The sequence below is a fragment of the Bos indicus genome, chromosome 23, assembly GCF_029378745.1.
Source record: "Bos indicus isolate NIAB-ARS_2022 breed Sahiwal x Tharparkar chromosome 23, NIAB-ARS_B.indTharparkar_mat_pri_1.0, whole genome shotgun sequence".
NCBI classification, from domain to species: domain Eukaryota; kingdom Metazoa; phylum Chordata; class Mammalia; order Artiodactyla; family Bovidae; genus Bos; species Bos indicus.
In genome coordinates this window covers 28,560,731-28,574,003 of record NC_091782.1, presented here as the reverse complement: position 1 = coordinate 28,574,003, position 13,273 = coordinate 28,560,731, and the positions used below count along the sequence as shown (strand labels likewise).

The 13,273-nt window shown below is 51.6% G+C and overlaps 1 protein-coding gene across 1 annotated transcript; it reads left to right on the top strand.

Annotated features, from left to right (window-relative positions):
- Positions 1–11,149: 11,149 nt before the first annotated feature.
- LOC139178996 (MHC class I polypeptide-related sequence B-like) lies at positions 11,150–12,906 on the top strand. The gene is made up of 3 exons (XM_070778238.1): positions 11,150–11,476; positions 11,729–12,013; positions 12,596–12,906. Exons 1-3 carry the CDS (start codon positions 11,164–11,166, stop codon positions 12,886–12,888), a joined length of 891 nt encoding a protein of 296 aa, XP_070634339.1. The 5' UTR covers positions 11,150–11,163; the 3' UTR covers positions 12,889–12,906.
- The last annotated feature ends 367 nt before the right edge of the window (positions 12,907–13,273 follow it).

Sequence of the window (13,273 nt, the reverse complement as noted above, 5' to 3'; positions counted from 1 at the left end):
AGCAGCCCCAGGTGCTGAGTGTCGAGCTCTGCTTCCCGGACACCCTCTCCGACCTTCACATCTGGTCCCTTCCTGGCTGTTTGCAGCTCCTGTGACCCCAAGGCAATCAAACACTGGGTCACTGGGGTAGGCGTGCGGTGCCAGGGTGGGTCAGGTGTGGTCTGGTTTATTCCATACCTCATAGCTCCCTTCAGGTATTAGAAACCAAACTAGACTCATAAACCTTTGCTATCCTGCAAGAAAGTAGTTCTAGTATAGTTCTCAAAGTGCAGGCCCCAAACAGGCTACACTGGCATCAGCTGGGATGCAGTTTTCAGGACCTATCCCAGACCTACTGATGAGAACTCCAGGGGTGAGGGCCCAGGGCTTTGCATTTTAACAATCCCTCCAGCACAATTTTCCTGTTCAAATCAAGCCTCGCCCTGCCCACTCCTCATCTCAGTATTTAGTAACTGTGATTCCTGAGCAGTCAGATGTTGGGAGCATACTTTCTCGCCAGGAAAGAAACTGGCAAGGCTCCCCAGTCAGCTTAGTTTGAGTCCTGTCCTGGCCTAGGCAAAGGAATGCGTGTCCTGGATTATGAGGCGTGTTCATTTGTCCTGGGTGTCCATTGGGTTCCTACTTATATTCAAAATGCAGCTCATATGCTGTCTCTTTTATAAGGTTTTTGTAACTCCTTGCTCAAAGCTGCCAGTCTACATATATGTCCACAAGGCACCTGTGCAGGTTGCACTTACCATTTGTGTTAAAACTTCCTTACCCGTGTTAGGCTGAGCAAGACTGAGCCAACCTTGAGTGCCAGGAGAGTGAGGTTCCATCAGCCCCAGTTCCTCCTTAAAGCAGCGGCCATCACATAGTAGATATTTAGTACATGTTTGCCAAATGAATGGTCTATAATTGAGAAGGAATTGAAACTCGAAAGTATAAGCCAAGAATGGCTGGCAGGTTTTCCAAGTCCTTTTGTTGGAACCCAGAGCTCACTGGCCTTGGCCTTTGGAATCTTCTCACCTGCCTTCTCTCATCAGGCATTTCCATCCCTTCCCAAAGTCCATCTAGAATAAAATATCAACTTTCAGGACTGCCTTCCAGGTCAGCCAAATCCAAATGCCCAAATAACTTCTGTCCTGGATCCACATGCTCAACTACAACCCTGAGGGTAGTTTCACTGAAATTTAGATTAGCAATTGGGATGAGTCATGGGGTGGAGTGGGGGTAGGGGGACTCGGGTTGGCCTTAATATTAGGGAAGTTATCTTTGCATTTTTAAAGAAAAGCCTGCTTGACATGGAAGGAAGAGAGAGAGAATATAGTCTTAGTATGTGCAGGAGTCTTCAGGTGGAAAACTGTAGACCCCTCCAAGAACGCTAGGACCCACACTCCATGGCTGAATGACTCACTCATCTGTCACCCAGGTGGTGCCTAGGTGGGCTTCCCAGGAAGTCCAGAGTCATCTAAGTTTCAAGGTCAACATTTCCTGGGAATCCAGGCCACACATTTAGTATCTCAGGGACTCAGATCCTCAAGCTGTGAAAATGAAAGAATCCATTCTACCGTCTCAGGTGTGGAGAGATTAAAATTACGTAACAATCAGTTATCAATAGTTGATGGTAAGATCTTACGAGTGAGTGAAAATCTCTCAGTCATGTCCAACACTTTGGGACCCCATGGACTATAGCCCGCCAGGCTCCTCTGACCGTAGAATTCTTCAGGCAAGAATACTGGAGTGGTTTGTGCCATTTCCTTCTCCAGAGGATCGTCCTGACACAGAGATCGAACCAAGGTCTCCTGCGTTGTAGGCAGATTCTTTACCACGTGAGCCACCAGAGAAGCCCAAGAATACATGGCATTCTTAGTGTTGCCTTCATTGCTCTGCTGACTTCCAAATGCAAGAACGGATCATGGATTGTGGAGGAAGAGTTCAATTCTTTCCCCTGGAGGACCATCAGTAGGGATTTCTGCCCCATGATGTCCGAGGAGAGATGTTTCAAGGTGAGTTGGGAGAGGAGAGTTGAATGTTTTCATTAAAACTTCATTTTGCACATTTTAATGCATTATAATAAGTATTTTATCCCATTAGAAAAGTCAGGGGCTTCCTTAGTGGCTCAGTGCTAAAGAATCTGCCTGCTGATGCAGGAGACAGGGCTTTGGTCTCTAATCCAGGAAGATCCCACATGCCTTGGAGCAACTAAGCCCATGCACCACAACTACTGAGCCTGTGCTCTAGAGACCAGGAGCCGAAACTCCTGAGCACCTGTGCCACAAGTACCGAAGCCTGCTCACCCTAGAGCCCACGATCCCCAAGAAGAGAAGCTGCCACAATGAGAGGCCCGTGCACCACAAGCAGAGAGGAGCCCCAGCTCCCGCAACTAGAGAAAGCCCGTTGAGCAGTGAAGACCCAGCACAGACAACAGTAACTGGCTAACTAACTAATCATATTTAAAAAGTAAACCTTGTGCAGTCACAAACAATATACAAAAATAAATAAAAGCAGAAAGATACGAAACCAGCTAATGTCTCCACGGGGAGGGACATGGTGAGCTCTTTGGCAGATCGTCACTTCTTAGCTACGCTCAGTTGCACAAACTGCTTCCCATGTATTTGCGTGTCTATGCAGGACTGCATAGCTATAGTTATACATTATGAATTATTTTGAATCTTATTTTTGAAAACTTCATTATAATCAATAAATAACTTTATATATTATAAACTCTCCTTAAAAACTTTTTTTTACCAGCTATATACTATTTCAAAAAAAAAAAAAACAGAGTATACCCACTCTTCTGTATCTTTTTTCTACCTTTACAAATAAAGTTTGATTAATTTATTTTTTATTTTTGGTTGCCCTCATGGCTTGCAGGATCTCAGTTCCCCAACCGGGGACTAAACTCAGGACACAGAAGTGAGAGTGCCTAGTCTTAACCACTGGACCACCAGGGAATTCCTTGATTAATATTCTTACCCTGAGGGTGTTCCTCTGTGGTCTAGTTGGGATTCAGAGCTTTCACTGCACAGGCCCAGATTCAATGCCTGGTTGAGGAGCTGAGATACTGCTAAGTCACCTGGCATGGCCAACATTTTTTTAAAATAAAATTTGCATACCTAAACATTATTCTCTATTTTATTTTAAAATGATGGATTTCTTGAGTAAAAATTACTGGGTCAAAGAACATGAACATTTTTTTGTGGGGGCTGCATCAGGTCTCAGTCCTGGCAGGATCTTTTGTTGTGGCACCCTGACTCTCTAGCTGTGGGCGGGTCCAGGAGCTCCAGGGCTCAGTAGCTGCAGTGCACTGGCTTAACTGTGCCGGCATGTGGGATACTACTTCCTGGGCCAGGGTCGCCTGGATTACATGGTGGTCTTAACCACTGGATCACCAGGAAAGTTTTGCATGAATATTTTTAAGGCTTGTCATACATGTTTGGGGGCTTCCCAGGTGATTCAGTGAGTAAAGAATCTACTTGCAATGCAGGAGACACAGGAGATGCAGGTTCAATCCCTGGATCAGGAAGATCCCCTGGAGGAGGGCGTGGCAACCCACTCAGGTGTTCTTGCCTGGAGAATCCCATGGACAGAGAAGCCCGGCAGGCAACAGTCAATAGGGTCACAAAGAGTCAGACACAGCTGCGGCGACAGAGCACACTGGCAGCCTACATGTTTTCAAATTGCTTTTTGAAAGCACTATGCCAGCCTATGGTCAACCCCTACTTATTGAACCCCTACTATGCACTGGGACTGTTCTAGATTCGAGAGATACAAGGGGTGACAAATAGACAAGGTTCCTGTTTTTTAATACATATATAATTTTAACAACTGTGCAGGTTTAAGGACCAACGGCAGAATAGAATTCTGTGATTGGTAACGTGTTGATGAACACCTTGATGTAGGACCCCGAGAATTTGGGATAATCAATATTGAAAGTGAAGTGAAGTCGCTCAGTCGTGTCCGACTCTTAGCGACCCCATGGACTGCAGCCTACTAGGCTGCTCCATCCATGGGATTTTCCAGGCAAGAGTACTGGAGTGGGGTGCCATTGCCTTCTCCAGGAGGTCCAATCAATATTGGGACCTGCTTAATATATGCTACCAATATTGAAAACCCACATCAACCACAACTATATTCCACATAATTCTTGTTAATGAGTTAATGGGAACAGATTCTTCTTAGTTTCATCGGGGGGTCAACATTTAGACACAATTTTTATTTATTACCCTTTCCAGCTCCATCTCACCTTACCCAAGCCTTCTGTGCCTCATCACTTCTGTATTTATTTAGCCTTTCCATTCTCTGTCAGGTATGGGTGTGCCCTGCTGTAGCTCACATGACACTTAGCTTTCGAGTATGTTTTCATACTCTGTCCTTCTCAGCAGTATACAGATTTTTCTTTTTCAGTCTTCTCTGCTGTCCCCCACCTGTCACGTTAGTTCACCCTGACAGATTACGCTTGCTCACCCTGACATACCGTGCGTGGCGTGCCCTGTATTGGTCCAACTTGCTCAGCTCTTTCTTCTCTGAGGCATCTCTCCCACACCCTATATTTTCCTTCTCTTTCTGAAGTTTACCTCTACCAAAAGTTTACCCTTCGCTGGTCAGCCCGCCCCTCTTGGCCTGTCTCAAATCTTTCTTACCGTACCCTTTGGCTTGAACCCACCCTACATTTTCCAGTGTGTACTACTGTAACAGAGTCCAAGCTCTCTCTGCTCGCCACACAATAGGCCAATAAATCCAAGAGACAAGGTGTCAAGGCAAGGAATCCGACTTTATTTGGAGATCTGATTGACCAAGAAGTTGGCAGACTTGTGTCTCTAAATAACCATCTTGTTGAGGCCTGGATGCCAGGTTCTTTTATGGATCAGAGATGGCGGTGCTGTGAGGAAACAAAGTAAAAAGACTACTTAATTCTTGCAAATATCTCTTAGAATGGCAAGCCTCAGGCAGGGGGAGTTGTTAGTTTTGCTTCCTTACAGCTATTTCAGAGGTGGTATGAAATGGATTATGTCCTGCCATATCAGTAAACAAACATGCCCCAGCTATCCGTGATTCCTGCCCCCTCTGCCCCCACTCCCTGCCCCTCATGAACTTCTGAGCCACACTGGTAAGCATCAGACAAGTGGTGCCATTTCCCACACAAAGAACCCAAGAATATCACAGTCCCTCCACAGATGGGCAGGCTCAGGTTATCTCCCTGAGATGTAAACAAACGCACTTTAGTCTAAGGGTCAGGAGGAGGAGGGACAGGGTTCCCTGAGGCAGGCTACTATATATGCCTATAGTAACAGCAATGCAGGAAACCTGGGTTTGATCCCTGGGTTGGGAAGATCCCCTGGAGGAGGGCATGGCAACCCACTCTAGTATTCTTGCCTGGAGAATCCCCATGGACAGAGGAGCCTAGCTGGCTACAGTCCATGGGGTCACAAAGAGTGGGACACCACTGAGCAACTAAGCCCAGCACATATTTCTTTATGGCTGTGCTGGGTCTTTGTTGCTGTGAGCAGGCTTTCTCTAGTGGCAGCAAGTAGGGGCTTCTCCTGCTGTGAGCACAGGCTCTAGGCGCACAGGCTTCAGTAGTTGGACACTCGGGCTCAGTGGCTGTGGCACATGGCTCAGTTGCTGCATTGCCTGAGGAATCTTCCCGGACCAGGGATGAAACCCATGCCCTCTGCATTGGCAAATGGATTCTTATCTACTGGACCATCACGGAAGCCCCAAGGTTCTTCTTTAAAGAATATATATTTCAATGATACAGATGACAACAACAAATATTCTGATATCACTGATAACTGCTCTGGAGAAAAGTATGTCTGGGCCAGAAGACTGGTAGTGGCGATGGCAGGGCCAATAATTCAGGGTTTGTCAGACATCACACTTCTGAGGCCTTGACCTTGGGCCACTGGACCAGAGACCTGAATGGAAGGGGAGAGCCAACCAGGTGAGTTTCTGGAGAAGGGGTGCATTTGGGGAGTCACAGCAGGGCTAGGAGCCCTGGGCAGGACTGAGCAGTGTTAGAGGCCCGTGTGTGTAGACAGCTTTCAGTAGAAGAAGACTTTCAGGATGGCATTATTGTTATTTTTGAAATATAGTTCATATATCACTTAATTCACCCTTTTAATGCAAACAGTTAAAGAAAGAAAAAATAAATAAAAGCAAAAAAAAAAGCAAACAGGTAGTTTTTAGTATGATCCCAAGGTTGTGCCACCCTTACCACCATCTAATTGGGATGTTCTTTTAGGATCTGTTGTTCTGATGGGCTGGAAGGCAGAGGAGAGTAACCCATAGGAGAGTGATGTTTAAGCAGAGAAATGGAAAATGATGCCACCTAGCTGGTTGCGGCAGCTTCCACTTAAGATGGAGTAGAGACATTGTGTGTTAATTCTGCAGGTGGGGCAGTTGTGGATGGCTTGGGGCATTATGGTAATAACTGGGGACAAACCTGTGTTTAGGAAGCCTTTGCAGTTTTCTAGGCTGAGGTAGATGAAAGCTTGGACTAAGGTAGCTGCTGTGGGATTGAAAAGGGGTTGGAGGAGCTGACTGTGAGTCCATGAGAGGGAGGGGAAAGGGGATCAGAAGGGACCAAGCTGGTGATGCTTAAAGAGAACTAGGAGAGGCTGGTGTGTGGAGTTTGCTTGTAGTCCTGTTGGGTTTGAGGGGAGGATGGGCCCAGAGGTGCAGACATACTGAGGCAGCTTGAAAAGGGAATCTGGAGAGGCTGGTATTGGAGTGGATCATGGGGAGTCATCTCACTGAACCTATGATTCCTCAGGGGCTGAACCAAGAGTCTCCTTGGGAGAATGCAGATACTTATAGGATGAGGCCACCAGAAGACACATAGCAGTCAGTCAGAGGAGGAGAAGGAGATTAGAGGGAGGGGGTGTATGTATATTTATGGCTGATTCATGCTGTTGTACAGCAGAAACCAATCATTGTAAAGCAGGTGTCCTCTGATTAAAAATAAATTTTTTTAAAAATGAAAGAAGAGAGAGAGAAGGGTTTGGTCATTCATCTGGGGTAGTGACTTCTGAGAGGCAGAGTTGCTGAAATCTACACATCTGGTCTCAGTAGACTTTTTGTTTGTTTTCTCAGCTGCAGTGATTCTTCCTTGTAGCACCTAGTCTGTTCCTTGCTTGGCTGGGCTTTCTTTCCTTGCAGAGGGTGAGGACTGCTCTCTAGTTGGGGTGAACGGGCTTCTCATTTAAGGTGACTTTCCCTTGTGGAGCAGGAGTTCTAGGGCACTCTGGCTTCAGTGATTGCAGCTCAAGGGTTGAGTTGTTGCTGTGCGCCGGCTTAGTTGCCCCGAGGCATGTGGGATCTTCCCAGGCCAGGTGTGGAACTCGTGTCCCCTGTTCTGGCAGGCGGATTCTTAACCACTGAACCACCAGAGAAGACCCTGGCTGGTCTCAGTAGACTTTCGCCAGTAACTCTGCTGTGCGAGGTGGAGGGAGGTGGAGGTGGGATGGGTTGGAAGAGAAGTCGGGACTAAAGGAAGAGCCGGAAACATTGAGATGTCTCTAAAGCTCACCCTCTGTCTCACCTCCCTGGCTTTTCTAGCCTTCAGGCTTTTAAAATCACTGCAGATGGTGACTGCAGCCATGAAATTAAAAGACGCTTACTCCTTCGAAGGAAAGTTATGACCAACCTAGACAGCATATTAAAAAGCAGAGACATTACTTTGTCAACAAAGGTCTGTCTAGTCAAGGCTATGATTTTTCCAGTAGCCATGTATGGATGTAAGAAGAAGAATTGATGCTTTTGAACTGTGGTGTTGGACAAGACTCTTGAGAGTCCCTTGGACTGCAAGGAGATCCAACCAGTCCATCCTAAAGATCAGTCCTGGGTATTCATTGGAAGGACTGGTGTTGAAGCTGAAACTCCAATACTTTGGCCACCTGATGTGAAGAGCTGACTCACTGGAAAAGACCCTGATGCTGGGAAAAATTGAGGACAGGAGGAAAAGGGGACGACAGGGAATGAGAGCATTAGATGGCATCACCGACTCAATGGACATGAGTTTGGGTAAGCTCCGGGAATTGGTGATGGACAGGGAAGACGCGTGCTGCGGTTCATGGGGTCGCAAAGAGTTGGACACGACTGAGCGACTGAACTGAACTGAACTGAGGAGCGGAAGTGAAGTGAAGTTGCTCAGTCGTGTCCGACTCTTTGCGACCCCATGGACAGTAGCCCGTCAGGCTCCGCCATCCATGGGATTTTCCAGGCAAGAATACTGGAGTGGGCTGCCATTTCCTTCTCTAGGGGATCTTCCCAACCCAGGGATCGAACCCAGGTCTCCTAATTGCAGAAAGATGCTTTTACCGTCTGAGCCACCAGGGAAGCCAGAAAGAGACCTTCTAACCGAGCAGAGGGGCCGGGCCGGGGCGGGGCGGGGCCTGGAGGGCGGGGCTAGGGCACCGGCGCGGTGAACGGATTTGCGGGCCCGACTTCCCCACAGCTCAGTTCTCCGCCGCGGTTCCTCGGGTCCGCCAGCTTTCCTTCGGTCCCGGAGCCTCTGGCGGGCAGACAAGATCTGGGCCATGGGGCTCTCTCGTGTCTGGCTGTTTCTAGACGGCCTTGCCTTTTTTGTGCTCCTGGGTAACGCCGCCGGTGAGTGGGGTTCATTGAGGTCTCAGTCTGGACGGAGCCCGGGCTGGGTCAGGGGTTCGGGTGGTTAGTATTCGAGGGGATTCGGTGAGCGTCGCGGGGATCGTCTCAATTGCGGCTGGGGTTGAGCGAATAGAGGAGTTGGGGGTGGGGGTGGGAGGAAGGTGGGGGGCGGGGAGGTGTAAGGTCGAGGAGCGGACGGGAACTTCACACGGCGTGTGGCGAGCACTGCATCCCGCGTTTCAGTCTCTTTGCCGTTCCCAGCCTCTGCTTTCCCTGCCCCACCTACCCTCCCCGATGTCCTCATCACATGCCTTAGTCCTCAGATTCGCCTGATTGACAAGGCAGCCTGGTCCCCACCTCGCTCCCTGCAGCTTCCCGCCCCCGCCTCTCGCCCCAGCGCCCCCCCCTGCCCGCCCCCCCCGCCCCGCCCTGTTGCTCTCTTGAATGGCGTTTCTTCCAGGTCCCAGGCTCAGGCGATCACTTCTTAGCCGTCTGTGGGGCGCCCTCTTATGCCCCTGAAAGCTGTCCTCTCCTATTCTTAGCTCTGCCGTCTCTTCTCATTTCTGGACGCCGGAAACAAGGAGTTTCCAGGTTGGCGGCGCTCAGGGGTCCTCAGCCCCGAGAGTTAGGGCTCTTTTTCTAGTGACCAGGGCCTCTGAGAAGGGGCAAGCTAGATCCACACTCTTCCTACTGCTATGGGCACTGTGGCGGCTCCTGAAACACTGACGGACGTTAGGTCTGAGGGCTTTGTGACCAAAGGATTCTTCCTGCGATTTCCGTGGTCCCCCCTCCCCCACTAACGTGAACTCTAATTTTCCGCTGTGCCTGTGGTCCCACAACTGAATCTCTCCTTACCTCCTCCCTTGCTGGCCCTCCAGCCCCCTCAGGATTTGTCCTCCCCCCTCGGTGCTGCCCTCTCCCCTCCCTGCTGCCCCCTCCTCTCTAGGGCTCTCTGACCTCTTCCTAGGGCGTCCCCACCCTCATCCCTTTTCCCACTACAGGTCCCTCCCCTCATGGGTCTTTTCCTGCGAGGATCGGTCACCTGCAAGGCTCCTCCCTCCCCTCAGCTTTCACTAGCCTTACTTTTCTTGGGATGACTTTTACCCATGAATTTTCCTCTCCACCCTCTGCCCTATTTCACCAGGGGGAGCTCTCCTGCCAATGATCCCTGGGCCTTGAGCACAGTGCCCAGCCCCTGGGGGAGGACCTGTCCCCCACTTGACACCCACCCTCCTACCTCCACCCCGTGCAGGCACCTGCTCTTGGCCCTCGTCCAAGGGGAGCCTTTTCCCCAACACGGCCCCTCCCCACTCCTGCATCCTAAACCTCACCCTCTGGATTCCTCCACTCCCCAGGCCACAGGTGCTGGACTCCACTTGCCCTGGTCCCTCTGCAGTTCCCCTCACGGCACCTTGCCCTGCTCCCCCCCTTGTCCGACTGCTTTGGGCCCTCACCAAGTTCTCATCAATCACAGGCCCCGTGGTGCCCAGAATCTCCACCTCACTCTCATCCTCCCTCACCCAGGGCATCCCTCCTCTTCTGTCTTTACCTTAACCCAAGGCGGGGGGTCACCCCTGAGCCATGCTCACCCCTTGCCCCTCAATCCCAGGCCCTCACCACGTCTTTTCTGCAGTCTCTTCCCTTCCCCCACAGTAGGAATACTGCCCGTGGTCCACTGCCCACCTCCTTAGCCTTCATCACCCTCTCTTTGGTTCCACGACCCCAGTGGACTCTCACTATCTCAATCTTGTATCCGAAATCCTTGTTTGTGCCACTTGGTCAGCAGGCTTTTCCTACAGGGAGTCTTCTCCCAGGCCCCCACCCCCTGCTTGCTGGCTGCCTGGCCCGAACCCTCTGTGGAGGTGTGACCTCACTCCCTCCAACCCCTCCCACCATGTAGGTGCTTCCCAGTGTGCACCTTGGCTTTCAGTTCTGTCTTCCCTTGCCACTCCGATATTTTAATTCTCCACGACCCTTATGCTCATGGCACTGCCTCCTCTCCCAGGGGACACTGGCAGGTGCAGCCACCTCCCCACCTGGGGCCTCACCATGCCTCTTTGCACTCTGCGCCCAGACCCACTCCTTCACCTCCCTCAGGTTACTGGCCCACCTTCATCTCTCTTGGGGCCACAGCCCAGCCCCTCAGGCCCCTCTGCCTCCTGCCTCACCCTCCCTGGACCCCGCCTTGTCCATCATGAGCCTGCACCAGGGGCAGCAGCCCTCGCTCTCCATCTCACCTGGCCCCCCTCTGAGCAGGGATCCCTCTGGTCCTGGGTCTGACACTGCCCTTCCCTCCCTCTGACTCCACCTCCCCTCGCCCTGCTCTTTCTGCCTCTCCCCTTGCCCTCCTCCCTGGACCCTTAGGGAGCCGGTGCCTCCCTGTCCTGGCACTTGTCCTACACGTGTGTCCATCTCCACCCTCCCCCTCCACTCTTCCATTCCCCTCTCCCTCCTTCTCTTTCCCATTTTCCCGTATGGAAATCCTCATTCTGGTCCCTTGTACTCATACATGTTCTGCATCCTCAGCACCTGGAGCAGGTCAGGACACAGAACTGGTCTGTTAAATATCTGATGTGCACTTGTCTCCAGAAAGCAGCTTCATCTGTGGTTCCTCCTTCCCCAGGATCCCACAGTCTTTTATACAACATGACTGTGCTTTCCCAGGATGGCTTTGCGCAGTCCAGCTTTTTTGCTGAGGGATACTTGGATGGTCAGGCCTTCCTGCACTATGATCACAAAAAAGGCAGGGCAGAGCCCAGGGGACGGTGGGCTGAAAAACTGGCAGCTGAGACGTGGGAGACAGAGTCCACGGTCTTGAATGCGACCCTGAAGGAACTCAGAAAACTTCTAGCAGAAATCCTGCCCCTGCAGGAGGAGAAAGGAGGTGAGAGTACAGAGGGGGCAAGAGTGCTGTGGGCCATTTTCCTGGAAGGTCTGCGACCCAGAGCATTGGCCTCTTTCCTCTGAATTTGGGGGTGGGGATGAGGAAGTGGGGTCTGTGAGTCCAGCAGCACAGGGAAGACATGGAGGGGAGCAGGGGGGAGCCCTCTCTCTATCTGCACTTTCTCACTTGGGTGCAAGGACAGAGGCCCTGGGGACCAGAGGAATCACTGATGGCGGGGTGGGGATCGGGCAGGCTTACATTCCCTACAGGAGACCATGGGCTGTAATATCGATGAAGACAGCCACCCCCGGGGCTTCCGGCTTCTGTACTTCAATGAGAAGCTCCTCCTCTCCTGTTACCCGGAGCCCCTCGGATGTGCCCTGCTCCAACCCTCTGCTCAAACCTTGGCCATGGAAATGAAGCCTTGGGACACAGACGGCTTTCTAAGCAAGCATTACCAGGCCCACGTGCAGGGAGAACTTTGTGGGAGACTACAGGCCTACCTGGAATCCTGGCCGGGCTTCATGGAGAGGACAGGTACTGACGCTGGGCCAGGCCCTTCCTCTGCCCCTGTTCTTAAAGTCTCCTATCCCGACTTGCCCACGGAGACCCTCCCTGTCCTCTGGGCACTATGTGCTCTGTTGGCGCGGTGTCCTGGGGTTTCTTTCCTGTTCTGTTAAATCTACTGTAGAAAGATGGGTGGGTGGTGGGGCATGAACTGCCCCTGTGACAATCATCCAGGGGAGCAGCGGGTCCTCTGACAGAAACTGTACGAGGGGAGGTGGGTGTCAGACAGCAGAGGAGGGCCTTAGATGGGGGTGGGCCTCTGGCTCCCAGCCTGCCTGATCCAGAAAATTTCCTCTAATCCCCAAGAGCCCACCCTTCACAGCCCCCTCCCCAGCATCAACAGTGGTCCCAAGAGAGTGAGGCCCATCTCATCCTTCCCCTTCCCTGCCAGAGGACTTGGGCCCCAGGGTGCAGAACTTGGAGCAGGCCTGGGGGGATGAGGGCTCAGCCAGAGGTGGACAGTGAGGAGGAGCAGCTCTGTGCGCGCCGTCTTCCTTCGAGGGAGCAGGGCTTGGCCGCGGGCCTCGCTGGCTCTGTGCTTTCTCCCCACAGAGCCCCCAGCCGTGAATGTGACCCGCAGCCAGGACTCAGAGGGCATGGTCCACCTCACAGGCAAGGCTTTTGGCTTCTTTCCCCGCAGTATCTCAGTGGTCTGGTTTCGGGACGAGGAACCCATGAGCCGGGACACCCAGGAGTCTGGGGGTGTCCTGTCTGATGGGAATGGGACCCACTACACCTGGGAAACGGTAAAAATTCCCCAAGGAGAGGAACAGTGGGTCAAGTGCATTGTGGAACACAGCGGGAATCACAGTGCCACCTCCTACCCTTGGGTGAGACTGGGGTGAGCCTGGAGGAGTTGTGACCCTGGGAGGGTCAGAGGCCAGGGTCAGGGAGAGGAGAGCAGGTTGTGGCTCTGGGGTGCCTGGGTTGAATATAATAAGGTCCTTTTTCAGGAAAGACCCTGGTGCACCAGAGATCACGATGGATCGTGAGCATTCCTGTTGCTGTTGTTTTTATCATCGGATTTTGTGTCTATTGTTATATTAAGAAGAAGAACACAGCATCAGCTACAGGGAGGCCAGGTGAGAAATCTGGGCAGGGGGTGCTCTGCGTGAGATTCGGCAGCAATGAGGATTTCAGCTCCCTGCTCTGTTCTCAGCTCTCTTTGTTTTCTGTCAGGCTCACCGGGGCTTGTCTGGGGAGCATGTGTTGGATTATGTGCTGGTTTGG

Excerpts from the sequence above, each read along its gene's own strand:
- LOC139178996 (XM_070778238.1), top strand. The coding sequence starts at position 11,164 with ATGTGCACTTGTCTCCAGAAAGCAGCTTCATCTGTGGTTCCTCCTTCC. Across the intron at positions 11,477-11,728 it reads CCTGCAGGAGGAGAAAGGAG|GCTTACATTCCCTACAGGAG; the intron begins GTGAGAGTACAG and ends GGGATCGGGCAG. Across the intron at positions 12,014-12,595 it reads GGGCTTCATGGAGAGGACAG|AGCCCCCAGCCGTGAATGTG; the intron begins GTACTGACGCTG and ends TTCTCCCCACAG.